The sequence below is a fragment of the Haematobia irritans genome, chromosome 5, assembly GCF_050003625.1.
Source record: "Haematobia irritans isolate KBUSLIRL chromosome 5, ASM5000362v1, whole genome shotgun sequence".
In the NCBI taxonomy this organism is placed as follows: Eukaryota; Metazoa; Arthropoda; class Insecta; order Diptera; family Muscidae; genus Haematobia; species Haematobia irritans.
In genome coordinates this window covers 135,767,159-135,794,806 of record NC_134401.1, presented here as the reverse complement: position 1 = coordinate 135,794,806, position 27,648 = coordinate 135,767,159, and the positions used below count along the sequence as shown (strand labels likewise).

Below are 27,648 nucleotides of genomic sequence, written 5' to 3'. Positions count from 1 at the left end.
AAAAGTTCAAAAATTTCCTTTCAAAAATATGAAAAAAGCGAGTTACAAAAAATTGAATTAAAAGAACTTCCTGAGTAGTTAAAATAAAGAACATCTTTGGGAGGACATTTTTGGAAGTGCTTTTAATGTTGTGCCTTTAGAAGCACTTACATTTTTTTTGCTGGGAAGTGACTTGAGGACCTCGTTTCTACCACGGAGCTTATAACAAATTGCAATGGCATGGGCAGACGATCTGAAAAGGCTATCGAATGTGACCCCAATAATCTTGGGGTAATTTGTGGTCGGAATTATTTCGCCATCGACACGTAACATTCAACTGCCTGCGTACTTCTGCCGTCCATGTAGTAAATAGTGTGGCTAAAGATTTGGTGGGGGGATATCCTCAAGTTTCTTGCAGTGAAATAACTGGTAAGATTAGCGAGGTAGACGTTTAATCGATCGCAGATGTCACCAAAATTGGGCCCAGATGCCACACCCAAAAAAAGTGAACCCATCGCGGAAGAAAATGTAGGTTTATTTTAGAAAATTTTAACTAAAATAGTTTTCTAATTGCAACATGTTACAAACAAGTTAATATTTTTGGTCAAATTGAAGAAAATTTTTTAAAAATAATTAATTTTTTCAGTTGTTGAAGAAAATTTGATATATTGAAAGAAAAAATTGGATTTAAAAATTGTTAAAATGTCTTTAGCGCTGTACGAAGTTCGAGACAGGTACACTTTTACTAAAATTTACTCATTTGAGAGACTTATGAACTCAATTTAAGCAAACTTCTGCCATTTTAGGAAAATATGAACTATTTTATTTTTTAGTAAAATTGTGCACTATATTTGTATATAACTTTTTTCTTATTTTTAGTTCACGTCATTAAAGTTAGCAAAAATTATTCAAATAAGGAACATTTACTAAAATTGTGCAAAATTTAACTAAAATCAAGTAATCTTCGCGAACTAAAATAAAGTTCAGTTGGCATTAGAGCCCTTTTTTCTGGGTGCATGATTGTACAATCGTCTGCATATGATACAATCTCGACGACGTCTGGTGGGCGTGGAATAGAGGATAGGTAGATGTTAAACAGTGTCGGGAACTCCCTGTTTCAATCTATGGGGTCTTGATTTCCTATCCCCAAATTCCACATACGACTGGCGCCCGCACAGATAATTAGTAACCCAACGATTGGTTCCTATCATGTTCTCGAAGTCTGACATGGTTGCCCGTATCGAATGCCTTCGATAGTTCAAGAGCCACGAGGACCGTCCTGTGACATGGCTTGGGCTGATTGTGTCCCCTAATGTGTCGTCTTTGCTAAGCAAAATTCCCATTCGTATTTTAGACAAAAAATTTTTAGCCTCACAACAATATTTGTTCAGTTTAGATTCAATATTAAATAGTATAGAAAAAAATGGTACATTCTTTTTTTTAATTTCTATCTCGGGGTATGCTTCTGACAAGAGAAGCTAAACTTAAAAACACAGTGTAATATACCAAAGTATTGAAGTAGCCTTTTTTATAAATATTATACTGTAAGTATAAAACTTATTCGTTTTCTTTTTTATTATAAACCTCGCCACCCCTAGCCGGTTTTCTGGTTACGCCCATCAACAAAATCTCGCTCTAAAAATATGATCTATTGACACTTTGTGTCAGCTTCCCTGTATTTCTCATTTCAAATTAATACCTACATAAAAAAATCTGAATAACCATGAATAACCAGCTATTTGCAAATACTAAAGATTTTGCCATATAGTGGTATTATTAATAAATTTATCCCTGAAATTTAATGAAGTACATGTATACCAGTGCTATCGTTTACACACATATCCTTACGTATACAAATATTTTTATTCAATTCCCTCTAATGTTAGAGGGGAAAAATAAACGTGTTTTTCTTATTTTTTTTTTCTTGCACGTAGCATCTGCGTGCGATGTTATTTTTCTTTTTTTGTAGGAAGAGAAACCATCAAAAAAAAAAAAAAAACAGAAACATATCGTTAAACATTGAGACGGAAAGGCAGTAAAATTTCCGGTAAACGTCAAAATCTTCATGGATACCGGAACATTAATCATGTTTTCATTTTATTGACAAACAAGGACAAGGGTATGGCGATACATTAAATCCAGGAAGATTCAGAATGAAAGAAAAAGAGATACAATTGGTTACGACATTTAAATCAAAAACAAACATTTTGCTTTGGAAATACTGTAGTTTAAATATAAAAACCCACATATTATGTAAAATCCACATACTTTTGATCGAAGGCCCCCACACGTATAAAACTGTACACATGTGTATCATAGAATTGAAACTCATTAAAATGCTGCTTTATCCATCAAATGATTGAAGTGGAAAGACAAATTATATTGAGATGATTTATTCCATGTATGACAGCATTCCATAATGAATAATAATCGATGCACCGTATTTACACAGAAAATCTGTAAATAAAATTTCTATAGAAATAAAATTTTCCGAAAATTTTCTATAGAAATTAAAATTTGGACAAAATCTCTTATAGTAATAAAATTTTCAGAAAATTTTCTATCGAAATAAAATTTTCAGAAAAAATTCAAATTTTTTCTATATAAATAAAATATTCAAAAAATTTTCTATAGAAATTAAAATTTACCGAAAATTTTCTATAGAAATTAAAATTTTCCCAAGCAATAAAATTTTCAGAGAATTTTCTAAAGAATTAAATTGTTCTATAGAAATAAAATTTTCCGAAAATTTTCTGTAAAAATAAAATTTTCCGAAATTTTTCTAAAGAAATAAAATGTTCCGAAAATATTCGAAAGAACTAACTAACTAGATTTTCCGATAATTTTCTATAGAAATAAAATTTTCCAAAAATTTTCTATAGAAATAAAATTTTCCGAAATTTTTCTATAGAAATTACATTTTCGGAAAATTTTATATAGAAATAAAATTTACCGAAAATTTTCTACTGAAATAAAATTTTCCGAAAATTTTCTATAGAAATAAAATTTTCCGAAAATTTTCTATAGAAATAAAGTTTTCCGAAAATTTTCTATGGAAATAAAATTTTCTATAGAAATAAAATTTTCCGAAAATATTCTATAGAAATAATATTTTCCGAAAATTTTCTATAGAAATAAAATTTACCGAAAATTTTCTATAGAAATAAAATTTTCCGAAAATGTTCTATAGAAATAAAATTTTCCGAAAATTTTCTATAGAAATACAATTTTCCGAACATTTTCTATGGAAATGCAATATTCCGAAAATTTTCTATAAAAATAAAATTTTTCAAAAAATTCCTATAGCAATAACATTTTGCCAAATTGTCCATAGAAATACAATTTTCCGGACATTTTCCATAGAAACACAATTTTCCTAAAATTTCTTATAGAAATACAATTTTCCGAAAATTTTCTATACAAATACAATTTTCCGAAAATTTTCCATAGGAATAAAATTTTGAGAACAATTTCTGTATAATTAAAATTTTCTGAAATATTTCTATAGAAATAAAATTTTCCATAGGAATAAAATTTTGAGAACATTTTCTGTATAAATAAAATTTTCCGAAATTTTGTAAAGAAATAAAATTTTCCGACAATTTTCTATAGAAATTAAAATTTTCTATAGAAATAAAATTTTGACGAAATTTTCTATAGAAATAAAAATTTTACAAAATTTTCTATAGAAAACAAAAATGCCCAAAATTTTCAATAGAAATAACATTTTCTATAGAAATAAAATTTTTCGAAAATTTTCTATAGAAATACAATTTTCCGAACATTTTTCTATATAAATGCAATATTCCGAAAAATTTCTATAAGAATAAAATTTTTCAAAAATTTTCTATGGAAAAAAAATTCCCAAAATTTTCAATAGAAATAACATTTTCTATAGAAATAAAAGTTTTCGAAAATTTTCTATAGAAATACAATTTTCCGAACATTTTCTATGGAAATGTAATATTCCGAAAATTTTCTATAAGAATAAAATTTTTCAAAAATTTCCTATAGCAATAAAATTTTACCAAATTGTCCATAGAAATACAATTTTCCGGACATTTTCCACAGAAACACAATTTTCCTAAAATTTCCTATGAAAATTTTTTTAAAAAATTTCTAAATTTCCGAAAATTTTCTATAGAAATAAAATTTTCCGAAAAATTTCCATAGGAATAAAATTTTGAGAACAATTTCTGTATAATTAAAATATTCTGAAATATTTCTATAGAAATAAAATTTTCCATAGGAATAAAATTTTGAGAACATTTTCTGTGTAAACAAATTTTTCGAAATTATTCTAAAGAAATAAAATTTTCCGACAATTTTCTATAGAAATTAAAAATTTCCGAAAATTTTCTATAGAAATAAAATTTTCCGAAAATTTTCTATAGAAATAAAATTTTCCGACAATTTTCTATGGAAATAAAATTTTCCGAAAATTTTCTATAGAAATAAAATTTTCCGAAATTTTTCCATAGAAATAAAATTTACCGAAAAATTTCTAAAGAAATAAAATTTTCCGAAAATTTTCTATAGAAATAAAATTTTGACAAAAATTTCTATAGAAAAAAAATTTTCAACAGAAATAACCTATTCTATAGAAATAAAATTTTCCGAAAATTTTCTATAGAAATACAATTTTCCGAACATTTTCTATGGAAATGCAATATTCCGAAAATTTTCTATAAAAATAAAATTTTTCAAAAAATTCCTATAGCAATAACATTTTGCCAAATTGTCCATAGAAATACAATTTTCCGGACATTTTCCATAGAAACACAATTTTCCTAAAATTTCTTATAGAAATACAATTTTCCGAAAATTTTCTATACAAATACAATTTTCCGAAAATTTTCCATAGGAATAAAATTTTGAGAACAATTTCTGCATAATTAAAATTTTCTGAAATATTTCTATAGAAATAAAATTTTCCATAGGAATAAAATTTTGAGAACATTTTCTGTATAAATAAAATTTTCCGAAATTTTGTAAAGAAATAAAATTTTCCGACAATTTTCTATAGAAATTAAAATTTTCTATCGAAATAAAATTTTGACGAAATTTTCTATAGAAATAAAAATTTTACAAAATTTTCTATAGAAAACAAAAATGCCCAAAATTTTCAATAGAAATAACATTTTCTATAGAAATAAAATTTTTCGAAAATTTTCTATAGAAATACAATTTTCCGAACATTTTTCTATATAAATGCAATATTCCGAAAAATTTCTATAAGAATAAAATTTTTCAAAAATTTTCTATAGAAAAAAAATTCCCAAAATTTTCAATAGAAATAACATTTTCTATAGAAATAAAAGTTTTCGAAAATTTTCTATAGAAATACAATTTTTCGAACATTTTCTATAGAAATGTAATATTCCGAAAATTTTCTATAAGAATAAAATTTTTCAAAAATTTCCTATAGCAATAAAATTTTACCAAATTGTCCATAGAAATAAAATTTTCCGGACATTTTTCACAGAAACACAATTTTCCTAAAATTTCCTATAGAAATTTTTTTTTAAAAATTTCTAAATTTCCGAAAATTTTCCATAGGAATAAAATGTTTCCGAAATATTTCTATAGAAATAAAATTTCTCGAAAATGTTCTGTAAAAATAAAATTTTCTATAGAAATTAAAATTTTCCAAAGGAATAAAACTTTCTTTTTCTATAGAAATAAAATTTTCCGAAAATTTTCTATAGAAATAACATTTTCCGAAAATTTTCTACTGAAATAAAATTTTGAGAACATTTTCTGTGTAAATAAAATTTTCCGAAATATTTCTGAAGAAAGAAAATTTTCCGACAATTTTCTATAGAAATAAAATTTTTGATAGGAATAAAATATTGAGAACAATTTCTGTATAATTAACATTTTCTGAAATTTTTCTAAAGAAATAAAATTATCCGAAAATTTTCTATAGAAATTAAAATGTTTAAAAAATTTTCTATAGAAATAAAATGTTGACAAAATTATCGATATTAAATTTTTAACGACATCTCCTATAGGAATTATATTTGCAGAAAATTTTCTATAGATACAAAATTTTCAGAAAATTTTCTATAGACTTAAATTGTCTGAGAATTTTCTATGGAAATAAAATAGAAATAAAATTTTGCAAAAATTTTCTATAGAAATAAAATTTTTCGATCGTTTCGGAAATCCCACATTTCCCATCTGCATCCTCTACTTCCAACGAAACTATCAACCAATTATCAGAATAAATTGGGATAATTCACTAAATCCAAAGTGAACCACACTTGAGCCTACCAAAAAAAGGTTTTATTTCATAAATGTTCATAAATTTGCACAAACATATGACTTTTCCCTTGCCAAACTAAAATCATCGATGGTTCTAAGTAAATTTTTTTGTTAGTATAGGAATTGGTTTAAAATTTAATTTAACTCATAATATCAAATTTATATATATAATTTTTCATGTTTTTTTTTAGATATGTCTTTTCGGAACAATCGCCAATCTCTTGAATATTATGGTACTGACCAAAAAGGATATGGCTAAAGCTCCAATTAATAAGATACTCAAATGGTTGGCCGTAGCTGATATGTTCATAATGATTGAATATATACCTTTTGCTTCATCACAATATATTTACATGAAACCAGGTAAGTTAAAAACAAAAACCCAGAGCAAAAGAACCGACCACTTGGTGTAAGATCGATCAACGGTTGTCATTACTACGTCATGTGGATTATGAGGCAGAAAATTGGAAATATATTTTTTTGTGTTTATTATTTTTTCTTTTCTTTTTGCAGGAGACAAGGATTTTAGTTATGCATGGGCTGTGTACATTCTATTTCATATGCATTTTACCCAAGTTTTGCACACAATATCCATTGGATTGACTGTAACATTGGCATTATGGCGTTACGTGGCCATAAGGTAAGTAAACTGAAAAATTATCAAAAAATGGAACGTTTTACATGTGCTATCATTATGTTTATAGTATTATATGACATATGTACATATGTTTGGATATGACCACAAGAATTTGCATGCCCAGAAATTTTTTTTGTCTTTATCACGACTCAAACACCAACGTGAATTAAAAATACTAAAGGATTTAATTGAAAAATAATTTTTTCATTTATTGAAACAATTATTTTGTAAGCATGCTTTTAGTTAGAGTAAAAAAATATATATTAATTTAAAATTAAGTTTATTAAAATAAATAACAAAATATCAAAACCCATTATTTTGCATTTTCCATATATTCCCAATATAAACCTAGTTTTTCTCTATGTGTTTAAACTTTATTTTATTTATGTCGATGTATATCAATTAAATTTTGCAGTATGTACACGTTTTATTTATGGCATATTTACAAGCTAACATTACATTAGGGAAAATAAAACAAGTAAGGAAAGTCGGACGGACCCGACTATATTATACCCTACACCATTCTATAGATTTACATTTTCAAAAAAAAGAGAAATATTTAAATCTAAAGTCATATTTATGGAATTTCGGAATTTCCATATTCATTGGAATTATGAAATTTATTTCAAACAATCAATTTTTTAATCAATTGAATTGAAAAGTTTTGCAATCGACATCAATTAAATTTTTAATTGAATCAATTAATAAATTAATTGAAAATTGCTAATAAAATCAATTAATTTTTTAATCAAGCATTCTTTTAATTTCCAATTAAAACTGTATTGATACTATCATTTTCGTGATTGAAGACATTTCAATTAAAAAACTAATTGGATCAATTAATTTCGTGATTAAATCAGAAAACAAGTTTTTTGTGGGTAAGTTTTGGGGTAATATTTGGCCAAATTGGGCGATATTTACACAAGCCTAAATCTAATTTAACCGCTTGGATGGTTGTTCATTCAATAAAACGAATTCTATATATATTTATTTTGTACGAACTGTAACTCTTAACTAATTGTACTTCTAGTGGAAAATTTAAAATCCATCACACTAAAACTGCGACCTAGAATTTGATTACAAAAATGTGTTTAAACACAGACGGACATTGCTAGATCAATACTGGGAGCGACCTTGAGCATTATTGCCGAAGACACTATATGTCTATCTCGAGTCCTTTTGGGTGTTGCAAACACAGCGGTGGTGTAGGTTATAAAAATAATAATATTTAATAACGTTTTAATTCCTTTAAATTAGTGTTAAAAAATAATTTATGTATTTAGCTCTCTTTGGTGATTGAGTATATTTTTTGTTAGTCTTTAATGGCCACTTCATTTTTTTTTAATCATTGTTGTCTCCCATACTTTTTTTCTTCGTGATGTTTAAACCAAATTCTTAACAAAATTTTAGCATTGTTTAAATTTAAAAACAATTGGTGTTTCGAAATTGTCGTTCAACTAAAATTAACAGATACACCAAAAAAATAAATCTGCTATATCAATATGCTAAATATTTTAATTAATAAAGCCAAAATAACGTACTTGCTTGTATGCCAAACAACAACAAAATTCTATAGAAATAAAATTTTGACAAAATTTTCTATAGAAATAAAATTTTGACAAAATTTTCTATACAAATAAAACTTTTGACAACATTTTCTACAGAAATAAAACTTTTGACAAAATTTTCTAGAGAAATAAAATTTTACCAAATTTTCTATAGAAAATTTTGACAAAATTTTCTAGAGATATAATTTTGAAAAAATTTCTATAGAAATAAATTTTTGTATAGAAATAAAATTTTGACAAAATTTTCTATAGAAATTAAATTTGGACAAAATTTTCTATTGAAATAAACCTTTTGACAACATTTTCTAGAGAAATAAAATTTTGATAAATTTTTCTATAGAAATAAAATTTTGACAAAATTTTCTATAGAAATAAAATTTTGAGAAAATTTTCTATAGAAATAAAATTTTGACAAAATTTTCTATAACAATGAAATTTTGACAAAATTTCCTATAGAAATAAAACTTTTGACAAAATTTTCTAGAGAAATAAAATTTTGACAAAATTTTCTATAGAAATAAAATTTAAAAAAAAAATTTCTGTAGAAATAAAATTTTGAGAAAATTTTCTATAGAAACACAATTTTTAGAAAATTTTCTATAAAAATAAAATTTTGACAAAATTTTCTATAGAAATAAAATTTTGATAAAATTTTTATAGAAATAAATTCTTTTGTTTTTGATCATATGGTTGTTTTTGATTTCAGCTTAAAACCACGCATTGACTAAATTACAAGTGTAGCTTAACCAACAGAGGAAAATAATGTTTGTCAAATTTATTTAGGCAAAGCCCTATAAACTGCAAGATGGTTGGGTGGACGCACGTTTGGAATTACCACATTCCTCATCAGCACCCTCTCCTTGGAGCAAAACTATCAACCAGTTATCAGAATAAATTCAGGCAGTTCACTAAACCCAAAGTGAACCACAATTGAACCTTGCGAAAAAAGGTTTATGATAGCCGGCCTTTGCCCAAATAAATTTGACAAACATTCTTTTCCTCTGTTGGTTAAGCTACACTTGTAGTTTAGTCAATGCATGGTTTTAAGCTGAAATAAAAAACAACAAAATGATTAAAGAATAAACCAACAATAACAAGACAAAACGAAACGAAATAAAATTTTGACAAAAATTTCTATAGAAATAAAATGTTGAAAAAATTTTCTATAGAAATAAAATTTTGACAAATTTTCTATAGAAATAACATTAGAAAAAAAATTTTGACAAAATTTTCTATAGAAGTAAAATTTTGACAAAATTTTCTATAGAAATAAAATTTTGACAAAATTTTCTTTAGAAATAAAATTTTGACAACATTTTCTATAGAAACAAAATTTTGACAAAATTTTCTATAGAAATAAATCTTTTGACAAAATTTTCTATAGAAATAAATTCTTTTGTTTTTGATCATTTGGTTTGTTTTGATTTCAGCTTAAAACCATGCATTGACTAAACTAGAAGTGTAGCTTAACCAACAGAGGAAAATAATGTTTGTCAAATTTATTTAGGCAAAGCCCTATAGACTGCAAGATGGTTGGGTGGACGCACGTTTCGGAATTACCACATTCCTCATCAGCATCCTCTCCTTGGAGCAAAACTATCAACCAGTTATCAGAATAAATTCAGGCAGTTCACAAAACCCAAAGTGAACCACATTTGAACCTTGCGAAAAAAGGTTTATTATAGCCGGCCTTTGCCCAAATAAATTTGACAAACAAATTTTGTCCTCTGTTGGTTAAGCTACACTTGTAGTTTAGTCAATGCATGATTTTAGCTGAAATCAAAAACAACAAAATGATTGAAGAATAAATCAACAATAACAGGACAAAACGAAATAAAATTTTGACACAATTTTCTATAGAAATAAAATTTTGACAAAATTTTCTATAGAAATAAAACTTTGACAAAATTTTCTATAGAAATAAAATTTTGACAAAATTTTCTAGAGAAATAAAATTTTGACAAAATTTCTTGTAGAAATAAAATTTTGACAAAATTTTCTATAGAAATAAAATTTTGACACAATTTCCTATAGAAATAAAATTTTGACAAAATTTTCTATAGAAATAAAATTTTGACAAAATTTTCTATAGAAATAAAATTTTGACAAAATTTTTATAGAAATAAAATTCTTTTGTTTTTGATTTCAGCTTAAAACCATGCATTGACTAAACTAGAAGTGTAGCTTAACCAACAGAGGAAAACAATGTTTGTCAAATTTAGGCAAAGCCCTACAAGATGGTTGGGTGGACGCACGTTTCGGAATTACCACATTCCTCATCAACATCCTCTACTTGCAGCAAAATTATCAACCAATTATCAGAATAAATTCAGGCAGTTCACTAATCCCACAGTGAACCACACTTGAACCTTGCGAAAAAAGGTTTATTATAGCCGGCCTTTGCCCAAACAAATTTGACAAACAAATTTTGTCCTCTGTTGGTTAAGCTACACTTGTAGTTTAGTCAATGCATGATTTTAGCTGAAATCAAAAACAACAAAATGATTGAAGAATAAATCAACAATAACAGGACAAAACGAAATAAAATTTTGACAAAATTTTCTATAGAAATAAAACTTTGACAAAATTTTCTATAGAAATAAAATTTTGACAAAATTTTCTAGAGAAATAAAATTTTGACAAAATTTCTTGTAGAAATAAAATTTTGACAAAATTTTCTATAGAAATAAAATTTTGACACAATTTCCAATAGAAATAAAATTTTGACAAAATTTTCTATAGAAATAAAATTTTGACAAAATTTTCTATAGAAATAACATTAGCAATAAAATTTTGACAAAATTTTCTATAGAAATAAAACTTTTGACAAAATTTTCTATAGAAATAAAACTTTTGACAAAATTTTCTATAGAAATAAATCTTTTGACAAAATTTTCTATAGAAATAAAACTTTTGACAAAGTTTTCTGGAGAAATAAAATTTTGACAAAATTTTCTATAAAAATAAAATTTTGACAAAATTTTCTATAGAAATAAAATTTTGATAAAATTTTTATAGAAATAAATTCTTTTGTTTTTGATCATATGGTTGTTTTTGATTTCAGCTTAAAACCACGCATTGACTAAATTACAAGTGTAGCTTAACCAACAGAGGAAAATAATGTTTGTCAAATTTATTTAGGCAAAGCCCTATAAACTGCAAGATGGTTGGGTGGACGCACGTTTGGAATTACCACATTCCTCATCAGCACCCTCTCCTTGGAGCAAAACTATCAACCAGTTATCAGAATAAATTCAGGCAGTTCACTAAACCCAAAGTGAACCACAATTGAACCTTGCGAAAAAAGGTTTATGATAGCCGGCCTTTGCCCAAATAAATTTGACAAACATTCTTTTCCTCTGTTGGTTAAGCTACACTTGTAGTTTAGTCAATGCATGGTTTTAAGCTGAAATAAAAAACAACAAAATGATTAAAGAATAAACCAACAATAACAAGACAAAACGAAACGAAATAAAATTTTGACAAAAATTTCTATAGAAATAAAATGTTGAAAAAATTTTCTATAGAAATAAAATTTTGACAAATTTTCTATAGAAATAACATTAGAAAAAAAAATTTGACAAAATTTTCTATAGAAGTAAAATTTTGACAAAATTTTCTATAGAAATAAAATTTTGACAAAATTTTCTTTAGAAATAAAATTTTGACAAAATTTTCTATAGAAACAAAATTTTCTATAGAAATAAATCTTTTGACAAAATTTTCTATAGAAATAAATTCTTTTGTTTTTGATCATTTGGTTTGTTTTGATTTCAGCTTAAAACCATGCATTGACTAAACTAGAAGTGTAGCTTAACCAACAGAGGAAAATAATGTTTGTCAAATTTATTTAGGCAAAGCCCTATAGACTGCAAGATGGTTGGGTGGACGCACGTTTCGGAATTACCACATTCCTCATCAGCATCCTCTCCTTGGAGCAAAACTATCAACCAGTTATCAGAATAAATTCAGGCAGTTCACAAAACCCAAAGTGAACCACATTTGAACCTTGCGAAAAAAGGTTTATTATAGCCGGCCTTTGCCCAAATAAATTTGACAAACAAATTTTGTCCTCTGTTGGTTAAGCTACACTTGTAGTTTAGTCAATGCATGATTTTAGCTGAAATCAAAAACAACAAAATGATTGAAGAATAAATCAACAATAACAGGACAAAACGAAATAAAATTTTGACACAATTTTCTATAGAAATAAAATTTTGACAAAATTTTCTATAGAAATAAAATTTTGACAAAATTTTCTATAGAAATAAAGTTTTGACAAAATTTTCTAGAGAAATAAAATTTTGACAAAATTTTCTATAGAAATAAAATTTTGACAAAATTTTCCATAGAAATAAAATTTGGACAAAATTTTCTATAGAAATAAAATTTTGACAAAATTTTCTATAGAAATAAAATTTTGACAAAATTTTTATAGAAATAAAATTCTTTTGTTTTTGATTTCAGTTTAAAACCATGCATTGACTAAACTAGAAGTGTAGCTTAACCAACAGAGGAAAACAATGTTTGTCAAATTTAGGCAAAGCCCTACAAGATGGTTGGGTGGACGCACGTTTCGGAATTACCACATTCCTCATCAACATCCTCTACTTGCAGCAAAATTATCAACCAATTATCAGAATAAATTCAGGCAGTTCACTAATCCCACAGTGAACCACACTTGAACCTTGCGAAAAAAGGTTTATTATAGCCGGCCTTTGCCCAAACAAATTTGACAAACAAATTTTGTCCTCTGTTGGTTAAGCTACACTTGTAGTTTAGTCAATGCATGATTTTAGCTGAAATCAAAAACAACAAAATGATTGAAGAATAAATCAACAATAACAGGACAAAACGAAATAAAATTTTGACACAATTTTCTATAGAAATAAAATTTTGACAAAATTTTCTATAGAAATAAAACTTTGACAAAATTTTCTATAGAAATAAAATTTTGACAAAATTTTCTAGAGAAATAAAATTTTGACAAAATTTCTTGTAGAAATAAAATTTTGACAAAATATTCTATAGAAATAAAATTTTGACAAAATATTCTATAGAAATATATTTTTGACAAAATTTTATAGAAAAAAAATAATAGGTAACGAAGAACCCGTCGTAAACTAGGAAAAAACACTACTAATGTACGCGTTAGAATTGTTGTCTCCTTGCAACATGTTTCTGTAAGTTGTCACATGTTGTTGTTAACTGTAGAAAAAAACAAGCTTTGTTTGATTGTTCACTACTAATGTGGATTCAGCGTAGCTTCTAAAAATAAATTTCGTGTTGTTGCATCACTGCAGTAACAAAACGAAATAAAAATAAGATTAAGGGATTTGTAACTATATGAAAAGATGATGCACAGTGGGAGGTAAGATGATTCAATTTGTAAGAAGAAAATTGCCAAATGTTTTCTCCATAACAAATTATCATAAAGGGAACAAAATTGAGTTATCTCTCCAAGCCAGATCTATACTAAAGGCTGTGGAAAGGTTCATTCGCCCGAACCGAAACATGTACAGTCCAGGCGTGTATAGATTTGTATCTGGCGGTTTCTTTTCAATGGTTCTATAGATCAAATTCCTTGATGTAATTTGTCCATAAAGCTCGAAAAATAATAATTAATTGTACAAATTGAAAAAAAAAAATGGCAAAATTTTCTAGAGAAATAAAATTTTGAAAAAATATTCTATAAAAAATTGAAGAAATGTTCTATAGAAATAAAATTTTGATAAAATATTCTATAGAAATAAAATTTTGACAAAATTTTCTAGAGAAATACAATTTTTGCAAAATATTCTATATAAATAAAATTTCGACAAAATTTTCTATAGAAATAAAATTTTGACAAAATTTTCTATAGAAATAAAATTTTGACAAAATTTTCTATAGAAATAAAACTTTGACAAAATTTTCTATAGAAATAAAATTTTGACAAAATTTTCTATAGAAATAAAATTTTGACAAAATTTTCTAGAGAAATAAAATTTTGACAAAATTTCTTATAGAAATAAAATTTTGACAAAATATTCTATAGAAATAAAATTTTGACAAAATTTCTTATAGAAATAAAATTTTGACAAAATATTCTATAGAAATAAAATTTTGACAACATTTTCTATAGAAATAAAATTTTGACAAACTTTTCTATAGAAAAAAATTGACAAAATTTTCTATAGAAATAAAATTTTGACAAAATTTTCTATAGAAATAAAATTTTGACAAAATTTTCTATAGAAATAAAATTTTGACAAAATTTTCTATAGAAATAAAATTTTGACAAAATTTTCTATAGAAATAAAATTTTGACAAAATTTTCTATAGAAATAAAATTTTGACAAACTTTTCTATAGAAAAAAATTGACAAAATTTCCTATAGAAAAAAAATTTGACAAAATTTTCTAGAGAAATAAAATTTTGAAAAAATGTTCTACAGAAACAAATTGAAGAAATGTTCTGTAGAAATAAAATTTTGACAAAATATTCTATAGAAATAAAATTTTGACAAAATTTTCTAGAGAAATACAATTTTGACAAAATTTTCTATAGAAATAAAATTTTGACACAATTTCTTATAGAAATAAACATTTGACAAAATTTTCTCAAATTTTTATTTCGATAGAAATAACATTTTGGATGATTCCTAAAACTTCAATTGAATTTCTCTATTGGGTTACTATTACACTGGTAGAAAAAGGTTCGTTATATTAACGAAATGTTTCATTAAAAGCGAGCCAATGAAACAAATTCGTTAATACAACGAAATTATAACGAATTTTTGTGAATTAACGTAACGTTTCGTACTATTAACGAATATTTTCATTATATTAATGAAAATATTTCGTTATATCGATGAAAAATGTTCGTTGGCTCAATTTTAATGAATTTCTTTTGTATGTATGAGGAAATGTTATGAAACCCAGATTAAGTTTCTATTGCATACAGCTATCATTATCCTATTGTAGCAGATTAATTTTTTATTGTGTATCTATTAACAAAATTTCGTTGAGTGTATTTATAAAATATACCCAAAACATATTTATATATTTCCTTTGTTTTTCTCTCTCATCTTCTCTGATTTTTTCATAAACTTACATGCGTTAATACAAAACAAAACAAAAACCGTAAGCCAACGTTTTTGCCAACTTTTACCATCCTATTTTTACAGACATCCTCATGGAGCTTGTGCAAGTTTTCTGCTGTCGCATTGCAATGAATGCATTCTATTTTCCTTTGTAATTTCGCCAATTGTATGTTTTCCCACGCTGTTGGTATTTAAAGTGGGTGAGCGTATGCAAGAGGGGAGAATATTGTATTACGTGCAAACCGACAAGGATTCCAATCTCTATAGGTAAGTTATAATGCTGCAAACAGGGAAAATTCCAAAAATTCAAATTTCGATGTTATTTACTATCCCAGCAAAAACTGGGTAAGCAGTTCAGGTGAAAAACTACTTACTAAGAGCATTTGGGTCATACACCCAACAATGTGATATGCTTTAGAATAATGACTTACCATCATCGTAGGTACTTCAAATTTTCATGACTACACTACCTTGCTAAGTGGTAAATTGAAAATTTCCATTAAATTGTAATTGGTTACTAATTTTGAAGTTCAAGTTATCTGCAAGATTATTTGGCAATGACAGTTTTTGCTGGGATATTTCACATAAATATTAATATATCAAAAATCTATTATTATTATTATTTACAATGGAATACATTTAAAATTCAGCAAAATATTTCAAGTGCTGTGAACAAAGATAACAAGGCAAAAAATAATTAACATATTTAACATAACACCTGGATGGATTCAAAAATAGTATATAATATTTATAATTTTTTTAAGCTAAAATTTGTATTTGTGTTATTTGTATTTTTATTATTATTAAATAGCAATAGGTAAGAGCAAGTGATAAATGATAAAATCATCTCTACCAGAAAAAAAATTTACGGGAATTTTTCCAATTAAAATCTTAATTGAGTTTTAAGAAATATTCAATTAAAAATTTAATTGAATCAAAAACTTTTTTAATTTAAATAAAAATCAAATCACAAATTAATAGCATGCATTCATTTTTTAATAGGATCAATTAATTTTTTAATTGATACTATCATTTCTGTGATTGAAGATATTTCAATTAAAAAATTAATTGGATCAATTATTTTCGTGATTGAATCAGAAAAAAATATTTGGTGTGTAGATCATTTAACTTCAAATCAAACATTTTTCAAATCAAATGAGACTTTTTTCGAATCAAATAAATCTCTAAAATCAAACGAATTCTTTCTATAGAAAATTTTGTCAAAATTCTATTTCTATAGAAAATTTTGTAATAATTGTATTTCTATAGAAAATTTCGTCCAAATTCTACTTCTGTAAAACAATTTTTAAAAATTGTATTTCTATAGAAAATTTTGACAAAATTCTATTTCTTACAAAATTTTGTCAAATTTTATTTTAAAGAAAATTTTCGGATAATTTTATTTCTATAGAAAATTTCCGGAAAATTTTATTTCTATAGAAAATTTTCGGAAAATTTTATTTCTATAGAAAATTTCGGAAAATTTTATTTCTATAGAAAATTTTCGAAAAATTTTATTTCTGTAAAAAATTTATGAAAAGCTCCCAAATAAACCGATCCCAGATTTGATTTCCGGAGGTTTCTAGAGGAGAAAATTTTCGGAAAATTTTATTTATATAGATTGTTTTTTTTTTGTGCAAATTTCAATTCTATAGAAAAATTTATCAAAATCTTATAGCTCCCAAATAAATCGATCCAAGATTTGATTTCCGGAGGTTCCTGGAGGGCAAATTTCATCCGATCCAGTTGAAATTTGGTATATAATGCCAATTTTTGGTCACTAACCACCATGCAAAAATTAGTCCATATCGGTCCATAATCATATATTGCCCCCATACTTGGCGATGAAATTTGTTACGTGTTGTCAGTATATGATTTCTACTAATCATGTATAAATTGGTCCATATCGGTCAATATTTGTATATTGCCCCCATATAAAATGATCCCGGATTAGAATTCCGGAGCTTCCTAGAGATGAAAATTTCTTCCGATCCGGTTGAAATTTGTCTCTCTAATTAATGTGCGAAAATTGGTTCATATCGGTTCTCGACCTCTATCAAGAACTAATTTGGCTTATATAAGAATTTAGTCTGCCTGTTTTGTCTAACATAAACTCGAAAACCCACCAGAAAGGAAAATTTTGGATAATTGTAGAAAAATTAGATAAATTTAAGAACATTTTATTATAAACTCAGATTTCACGACGATTTCACAAAAATAAGTAAATATTTTTCGAAAAATGTATAAGACGTAATTAATTTGTTTATAACTTGGTAAAGAAAATTTCGTAGTTTAAAGGATCAAATTTGAGTTCAAGATGTGTACATTATTGGTAAAATTTACATATTTTATGAAATTCTATTTTGTGTGAGACGCCACCCCCCTCCTCCATTTTTTTGTCAATTTAACTACGTACACATAAAATTATTAAAGTCCAGGAAACTTTCACAAAATATGATAACTCCATGAACTAAAATAGAATTTAATTGGCTTTATTGCCATATGGGGTTCACTTTTTCTTTGAATGTAGGCACCATGTGGGCTAACTTACAATTTAGAAGACAATACTAAGAAGTTTTAAGATACCCATCAATCGGCAAGTTTTACTACATTCCAAGTAAGATGACAGTTTTTACTAGAACTTTCTAATAATCCATGGTGGAGGGTACACACAAAAAAAATCTAAAAAATTAATTGATCGACTTAATTTTTTAATTGATATATCTTCAATCACGAAAATGATAGTATCAATCACAGTTTTAATTGGACATTAAAAACTAACTGATTAAAAAATTAATTCATTTCATTAGCAAATTTTAATTAATTTTTTAATTGATTCAATTTAAACATTGAATTGATGTTGATTGCAATATTCAATTAATTTTTTCATTGAAAACGTAATTATTTTCAATTACTCTCTTAACCGACCTAGTGTTTTTAGTTTGTTTAAAAAATTGTTTGAAATAAATTTATAGTTAAAAATTAAAAAAAATCCATCACTTTTTTAATTTACATAGTCTTCCGAGTTTGATTAAAAAGTTTTTTTTTTTTAATTAAAATTTTCAATTATTGAGCTAATTAATTTAATGTTTCTATCTTGATTAAAAATGTAATCGTATCAATTAATTTATTAATTGAAAACAATTTTCAACTTCAATCAACTTTTGGAAATGTTTTGGTGATATTTTTTTCTGTGTAGAAAAAATTCGGCCTTCCCAAACTTACGACCTAATATACTTATTTGATTTAATTTAAATTAAAAAATTATATTTAATTTATATAAAAATTTAAGAAAACTGGAACTACACTAAACTAACCAGGTTAAATTAAAAATATTAAAAATTAAACAAAATAAAAATAGAAATTTTAATTAATAAAATAAAGTTTCTTTTCAATGAATCAATTGACTCTTTGTCCATAAAGCTCGAATAATAATTAATTATAAATTAAATCATGCATTTGGACGTTGATCGCTTGTTTCGATATCAGGATAACATGAAAATAATTTTAAACAAATAATTAAATTTATTTAAAATTATTTTATATAAAATTTTGTTCGTGTAGAGCAAACTTTATACTATTTCATTGAATGCATCCATTGCCAATAAGTAAATTAAATGTAAAATTTCTCTCTTCTCTACAGAATCAATTTTTGGATTCATTCCGTTATCATTAAATTATTGCCATGCTGTATACTGACAATTATTAGTTTCGTTCTGGTGAAAGTATTGTGTGATGCCTCCAAGAGGAAACAAAAACTGAAAGAATACAACAATCCCAGTAAAACAGAACAACATCAACAGTTGCAGAAAAGTTCATCGAGGTGAGTAGAGAAAGAACTCAAACTAAAACAAGTATATACGGCCGTAAGTTCGGCCAGGCCGAATCTTATTTACCCTCCACCTCCCTGGATTGCGTAGAAACTTCTACGAAAGACTGTCATCCACAATCGAATTACTTGGGTTGTGGTAATACTTAACGATGGTAAGGTATCTTAAAATTTCTTAACATCGTCTTCTAAATTGTAAGCTAATCCATACGGGGGGTATATATTAAACAAAAAAAAGGCCGATTAAATATGTATACAATTCAATTTGACAAAATTTTCTATAGAAATAAAATTTTTACAAAATTTTCTATAGAAATAAAAATTTGACAAAATTTTCTATAGAAATAAAATTTTGACAAAATATACTATAGTAATAAAATTTTAACAAAATTTGCTATAGAAATAAAATATTGACAAAATTTTCTATAGTAATAAAATTTTGACAAAATTTGCTATAGAATTAAAATTTTTAAAAAACTTCCTATAGTAATAAAATTTTGACAAAATTTGCTATAATAATAAAATTTTAACAAAATTTGCTATAGTAATAAAATTTTGACAAAATTTTCTATAAAAATAAAATTTTGGTAGATTATTTTTTATTTTTTGGCGATATGGACCAATTTTTGTGTGATTGGCGATCGACTATTTATAACTATAGACCTATATGGACTAATTTTTGCATGGCTATTAGCGGCCATATACAAGTCCAATGTACCAAACTTCAACCGAATCGCATGAATTTTGCTCCTCCACGAGGTTCCGGAGGTCAAATCTGCAGATCGATATATATGGAGGCTATATATAATTATGGACCGATATGGACCAATTGCATGGTTGTTAGAGACCATATACTAACACCACGTACCAAATTTCAACTGAATCGGATGAAATTTGCTCCTCCAAGAGGCTCCAAAACCAAATCTGAGGATCGGTTAATATGGTTATGGACCGATATAGACCAATTCCTGCATGGTTGTTAGAGATCATATACTAGCACCACGTACCATATTTCAACCGAATCGGACGAATTTTGCTCTTCCAAGAGGCTCCGAAGGCCAAATCTGGGGATCGGTTAATATGGAGACTATATATAATTATGAACCGATATGGACCAATTCCTGCATGGTTGTTAGAGACCATATACTAACACCACGTACCATATTTCAACCAAATCGGATGAATTTTGCTCTTCCAAGAGGCTCCGGAGGTCAAATCTGGGGATCGTTTAATATAGGGGCTATATATAATTATGGACCGATATGGACCAATTCCTGCATGATTGTTAGATACCATATACTAACACCACGTACCAAATTTCAACTGAATCGGATGAATTTTGCTCTTCCAAGAGGCTCCGGAAGCCAAATCTGGGGATCGGTTTATATGGGGGCTATATATAATTATGAACCGATATGGACCAATTCCTGCATGATTGTTAGATACCATAAACTAACACCACGTACCAAATTTCAACTGAATTGTATGAAATTTGCTCCTTCAAGAGGCTCCAAAACCAAATCTGAGGATCGGTTAATATGGAGGCTATATATAATTATGGACCGATATGGACCAATTCCTGCATGATTGTTAGAGACCATATACTAAAACCACGTACCAAATTTCAACCGAATCAGATGAATTTTGCTCTTCCAAGAGGCTCCAGAGGTCAAATCTAGGGATCGGTTTATAAGGGGTATATATATAATTATGGACCGATATGGACCAATTCCTGCATGATTGTTAGAGACCATATACTAACTCCACGTACCATATTTCAACCGAATCGGATGAATTTTGCTCTTCCAAGTGGCTCCGGAGGCCAAATCTGGGGATCGGTTTATATGGGGGCTATATATAATTATGGACCGATATGGACCAATTCCTGCATGATTATTAGAGACCATATACTAAATCCACGTACCAAATTTTAACCTAATTAGATGAGTTTTGCTCTTCCAAGACGCTCCGGAGGTCAAATCTGGAGATCGGTTTATATGGGGGCTATATATAATTATGGACCGATATGGACCAATTTTTGCATGATTGTAAGAGACCATATACTAACACCACGTACCAAATTTCGACCGAATCGAATGAATTTTGCTCTTCCAAGAGGCTCCGGAGGTCAAATCTAGGGATCGGTTTATAAGGGGTATATATATAATTATGGACCGATATGAACCAGTTTTTGCTTGGTTGTTAGAGACCGTATACTAACACTATGTACCAAATTTCAGCCAAATCGGATGAAATATGCTTCTCTTAGAGGCTCCGCAAGCCAAATCTGGGGGTCCGTTTATATGGGGGACCGATATGGCCCATTTCCAATACCATCCGACCTACATCAATAACAACTACTTGTGCAAAGTTTCAAGTCGATAGCTTGTTTCGTTCGGAAGTTAGTGTGATATCAACAGACGGATGGACATGCTTAGATCGTCTCAGAATTTCGCCACGACCCAGAATATATATACTCTGTGGGGTCTTAGAGCAACATTTCGATGTGCTACAAACAGAATGACAAAGTTAATATACCTCCCTTCTATGGTGGAGAGTATAAAAACAAATAAAAATTTGCATCGACAAAAATGCCTTTTTTGTTACCAATATACCTGTGTTTTTTCTCTTCCCTCTTTTTTTCAGAATACCAAAATGTGATCGACGAACTGACCGTACAACAATGCTCTTGGTGGCTGTCCTTATCCTATTTCTTCTCACCGAATTTCCTCAAGGCATATTGGGTCTCATGTCTGGCATAATGGAAAAATGCTTCTTCGATGTTTGTTACCAGGTATTCGGAGAAACCATGGATTTACTTGCCCTTATCAATGCCTCAATTGATTTTGTCCTCTATGGATTAATGTCAAAACAATTTCGCACCACATTTAAGTCTCTGTTTTTTAAAAGGCGTCTTGGTAGCATCGAATTGACACGGGTGACACGTTTAACGACAACGTGTGTTTGATTGCATCCAAAGGAGATAAATAGCAATCGTGATATCGATTTATCCATTTCACAAACGAAATCGACTCAGAGAAGGATAACAACGACAACGACAACAACAGCAACAATAACAGGAAGTATCGCAACAGCAGCTACTACTGGTGTACAAAGTAGATATGTGGCTGCTGATGATGATTGTCCATCCATATAGCTGGTTGTCCTTCCATTCAATGAAATGCGATAACTGTGAGAATGATAAAAAAAAATCCTACAACATTCGTAAGTATTGAATGCCAACAGCAGGAAAAAAAACATGAAGATATTGGTCAACTAAATAAGAAAGAGTAAACGTGATTGCATTTGTTTACAATACCAACTCTCCAATACAGACTAACCAACACCCACACATACACAGTGTATTGATTTACAAGGCTATGCCATTATAACCATTTAATATCACTCGCGAACTTTTCATTTGAGTAATACAATTTTCAGTAATAATCATTTCTTATAAAATCAACAGTTATATAAAATTCAATCATCAATAATGGATAAATGTTCAAGAACATGAATAGCTCATAATCAATTATGAAAAAGTCTCGCAATCAATGACAAAGAAAAGCTTAAAATAAGCAATGATGGATTTTTTTCTGTAGAAGTTCATCAGCCACTAATTAACTTTTTTTATGGAAAAAAAAACTCATATTCAAAAGATAAACTCAATGATCAGATTTTCTATAGAAAAAGCCTTACCTTGATGATTTTTCATATACCGCTTTTCCCATAAGAAACACTCATCACCATTCATTATTTTTCTTATCGATAAACTCATCATCAAATATGAAGCCCATCACCAATAATGAACTTATCATCTATGATGATTTTCCTGCAGATCTTTTCTTATTAAAAAGTTAATCATCAATGATAGACTTCTCCTCTAGCAAATCTCATCAGCAATTACGATCTTTACCTGTAGAAAGGTTAATCATCAATGACGAAAATATGCCATAGAAAAGCACATAAAGGGTGATACGGTCAAAATTTGGTCAAGGGAAAACGCGTGTAAATCGGTGAAATCGTTTATTTAAAAAATCAAATTAAATTTCTTTTTCAAGTTCAATTAATATAAAATTCAGGAAAAATATTCAGTTAGGCTTTCGCTTTTCCAAACCCGAATTGCCGGGCCTCACGCTTGACACCTGCCATCAGATTTTGTACAGCCACCTTGTCCACCTTCTTCGCCGCAGAAAGCCAGTTTGCCTTGAACTGCTGCTCGTCCTTAGCAGTTTTTTTGGTCTTCTTTAGGTTCCGCTTGACAATAGCCCAGTATTTCTCAATTGGGCGGAGCTCTGGCGTGTTGGGAGGGTTCTTGTCCTTGGGAACCACCTGCACGTTGTTGGCGGCGTACCACTCCATGGCCTTTTTACCGTAATGGCAAGATGCCAAATCCGGCCAAAACAGTACGGAACAACCGTGTTTCTTCAGGAAAGGCAGCAGACGTTTACTCAAACACTCTTTCACGTAAATTTCTTGGTTGACAGTCCCGGAAGCTATGAAAATGCTGCTTTTCAAGCCATAGGTACAGATGGCTTGCCAAACCAGATATTTCTTTGCGAACTTTGACAGTTTTATGTGCTTGAAAACATCTCCTACCTTTCCCCTTCCTTTTGCCATAAAGAAATCCTGTCCCGGAAGCTGCTTGTAGTCGGCTTTGACGTAGGTTTCGTCGTCCATTACCACGCAGTCAAACTTCGTCAGCATCGTCGTGTACAGCCTCCGGGATCGCGCTTTGGCCGTCGTATTTTGTTTATCATCGCGATTTGGAGTCACTACCTTCTTGTAAGTCGATAGCCCGGCTCGTTTTTTGGCTCGATGCACGGTTGTATTTGCGGCATCTCGGAGAGAGAGGTTAGGGTTTCGCTTAAAACTACCGGCAACTCTCTTTGTCGTCTCAGCGGCTTCCGGTTTTCGATTTCCCCCCGATCCAGACTTCCTGGCTGTCGACAAACGTTCCCCAAACACTTTAATTACATTTGTAACGGTTGATTTGGCAACTTTTAGCGATTTTGCCAGCTTTGCGTGCGAGTAGCTCGGATTTTCGCGATGCGCGAGCAAAATTTTGATACGCTGCTCTTCTTGCTTGGACGGCATTTTGACAATTGAAGAGTGAATTCCAAAATAAAAATAGGAGCAACATTCTACACACACACACCTTCAAAATTAGGGGTGTTCAGGTTTTTTAAATGCAAAATTGAAAGAAATACGTCAAGTTTATATTGACCAAATTTTGACCGTATCACCCTTTAATCTCCCAGCAAAAAATTTTGGAAGTTCTTCCAAAGGCACAACTTTAAAAGCACTTCCAGAAGATGCACTCCCAATGATGTTCTTTATTTTAACTACCCAGGAAGTTATTTTAATTCAATTTTTTATAACTTGGTTTTTCATACTTTTAGTGGATAATTTTAACTTTTTTGTTTCAAATAGCTTTAAAACAGAGTTAGAATTCATAAAATGGTACAAATCATTTAAATTATGTCGAAAAAAAATGCTAAATCCAATCTGAACAAATTGTGAATTTTTGAAAATATTTGAGGTCCGACAAGCGTTATAATCCATTAAAAATTCTACAAAATTATAAAAGCTATTTATTTGACAAAATATCACAGAATTTTTTTAATTTACATCCAAAACATTGAATTCGGGTCACACCTAAAGAAGTAATGCAAATTCAGTGCAACAGCTGTTGAAATGGAGGACTTCCGTCATATGAAAAGACCATGTTAAATTCATCGCTTCTGCGTCAATTTTGCACCACTTCCGGAACATTTTCATTACTTTTTGGCAACGCTTTTTTTGCTGGGCTATCTATGATTACCCAGCAAAAAAATTTAGAAGTTCTTCTATAAAGCACTTCCAAAAATGTCTTTCCAAAGATGTTCTTTATTTTAACTGTACAGGAAGTTCATTTGAGTAAATTTTTTTTTATAACTGACGTTTTTCATATTTTTAGTGGGAAATTTAAAATTGTTTTATTTCAAATAGGTTAGAAAAAGATTAACAGCCTATTTCTGCTATCCGAACTCTACACTGAAAAAACAGTGAACCCACCAGGAAAGATAACTTTCGATTAATTTTAGAAAATTTGGAACTTTTTTAGAAAATTTTAACTAAACGGTATTACAAGCGCTGGCATCACTCCGATATGGAAAAAATAAGTAAATATTTTTCGACAAATTCAAGAAAATTTATTAGACATAACTAAATTTTTTCAGCAGTTAAAGAAAATTTTGTAGTTTTAAGAGAAATCTTGGAGTTCAAAATTGCAAGAATGTCTTTAGTGACATACGAAGTTCATGATGGACACATTTTTGGTAAAATTTACAAATTTAAAGAAATAATGAACTATTTTGTAAGAAATACGAAATTAGGAAATCTTTATGTTTTATTTATGTATAACTTTTTCCCATTTTTTAGTTCATTTAACTAACATACGCAAAAAATTATTTGACTAAAATAAACTTTTTCCAAACATAATGATTCTATGAACTAATATAAAGTTAATATGGCTTTAGTGAAATAGAGAGTTCACTTTTTTTTGAGTGTAGTCTTCGTTCGCATACAAAACGAAAAACAGCTGATTTTGGTTTCTCTAAGGGGTATCTAAACGAAAGTCAATGCGAACGAAGACGTAACGTAATCTCTAAAATTGGGTTTCTCTAACTCGATTCGTTCGCATTTTGTCGAACTGAAATTTCAAAACCACTCACTTGGTAAAGACCTTTCGTTTTGAGAAAAAGGCATTAATAAATAAGGAAAAACTTAATAATTTATAAATTTATTAAAGCTTTTAATGTAAATATGTGATAAAAGTGATTTATATCGAACTATTAACGAAAAGTCTAACACGAACAAACACATAAATTTCGAATGAAACACTCATTAAAAGGAGAACTGAACTGTAATTATTATAGAAATATGGAAATACAAATCCTTCTACGCGGTCTAATTTGTTAAAAAATTATTGAGCTAAACCAAATATCAGAAGCAGGAAAAGTTTGCCAAATAAACGGGGATGCCAGATTGAATTTTATGGAAAACAATTTAAAAAAAAAAAAACCAAATATCAGAAGCAGGAAAAGTTTGCCAAATAAACGGGGATGCCAGATTGAATTTTATGGAAAACAATTTTTAAAATGTATGGGCCTGTTTCAAGAAATTCAAATAATTGAGATCTGGTAATGCTAGCATTTGACAGTAACGTAAGTCATGCGAACGAACGAAAGGAAGTTAGAGAAACCCAAATCTAGACGAAAGTGAGTGACTACCGTTCGTTCGCAATTGCTTTCGTTCGGATATCAGAAAATAGGCTGTAAGAATTTCTAAGTGGTACGAATTATTAAAATTTGGCCGAAAATCATGCTAAATTCTAGAAAAATTGCCAATTTTTGAAAATATTTGATGTCAAACGTTGCAGACAAGTGTTAAACTACATTAAAAATCATAAAAAAATGTAAAAATTATTTATTTGTCAAAATTTCATAAAATTTCTTAATTCACATCCAAAACACTGAATTCGCATCACACCTTAAGAAGTGATGCGAGTTTTGTGCACCGGCTGTTGAAATGGTGGACATCCGTCGTATGACAAGCCCATGTTAAATTCATCGCTTTTGCGCCAATTTTGCACCACTTCCGGATCCAAAAAGAACATTTTCACCACTTTTTTGGCGACGCCTTTTTTGCTGGGTAACATATCATCTACTATGATCTTTTCGTATGACAGCAAAAAAAGAGCTTCCAAACAAAAAGTTTAGATCCCCAACTTTTGATCCAGAAGTAGTGCAAACTTGGATTATCTCTTTCTTCTTGGATCCGGAAGTTGTGCAATATTGGCGCAGAAGCGATGAATTTAACATTGACTGGTCATAGGAGAATATCCATCATTTCACCAGGCCTTGCACTGTATTTGCATCTCTTCTTAAGGTGTGATTCGAATTCAGTGTTTTGGATGTGAAATAAAAAATGTTGTAATATTTTGCCAAATAAGTAAGTCGGGGTTTCCTTCCTGACGCTTTAACTCCAGAACGCACGCAAATAGAGTACCTAATTTTTTGATATCTGCTAGGGGAGGGGGGCATCCCCCTTGCCCGACTTTATCAAAATTGCGCCAAATTTCTCCGATTTGGATGAAATTTACAAGGAAGGTTAGGAGTGATGTCTAGACAAAGACCCGCTACTTTATTTTTCGATATTCGGTCGCGGAGGTGGACCACCTTTTATACGATTTTTCTTTAAAGTACAGTAAAAAAAAACAAAATTCTCTAATTTACTTGAG

At 28.4% G+C, this 27,648-nt stretch overlaps 2 protein-coding genes across 3 annotated transcripts in view; one reads left to right on the top strand and one right to left on the bottom strand.

Annotated features, from left to right (window-relative positions):
* LOC142241480 (G-protein coupled receptor dmsr-1) overlaps positions 1–22,601 on the top strand; it is a 286,137-nt gene extending 263,536 nt beyond the window's left edge. For both annotated transcript variants that reach the window (XM_075313257.1, XM_075313258.1), the window contains exons 5-9: positions 6,438–6,609; positions 6,760–6,886; positions 15,620–15,802; positions 19,179–19,358; positions 22,011–22,601. In XM_075313257.1, coding sequence (XP_075169372.1) covers positions 6,438–6,609; positions 6,760–6,886; positions 15,620–15,802; positions 19,179–19,358; positions 22,011–22,332 — 984 coding nt within the window. In that variant the 3' untranslated portion in view covers positions 22,333–22,601. The remainder of the gene's footprint in view (positions 1–6,437; positions 6,610–6,759; positions 6,887–15,619; positions 15,803–19,178; positions 19,359–22,010) is intronic.
* The window catches only part of LOC142241485 (uncharacterized), a 153,486-nt gene that overhangs the window by 47,809 nt on the left and 78,029 nt on the right, over positions 1–27,648 (bottom strand). The gene's annotated exons all lie outside the window — the stretch shown is intronic.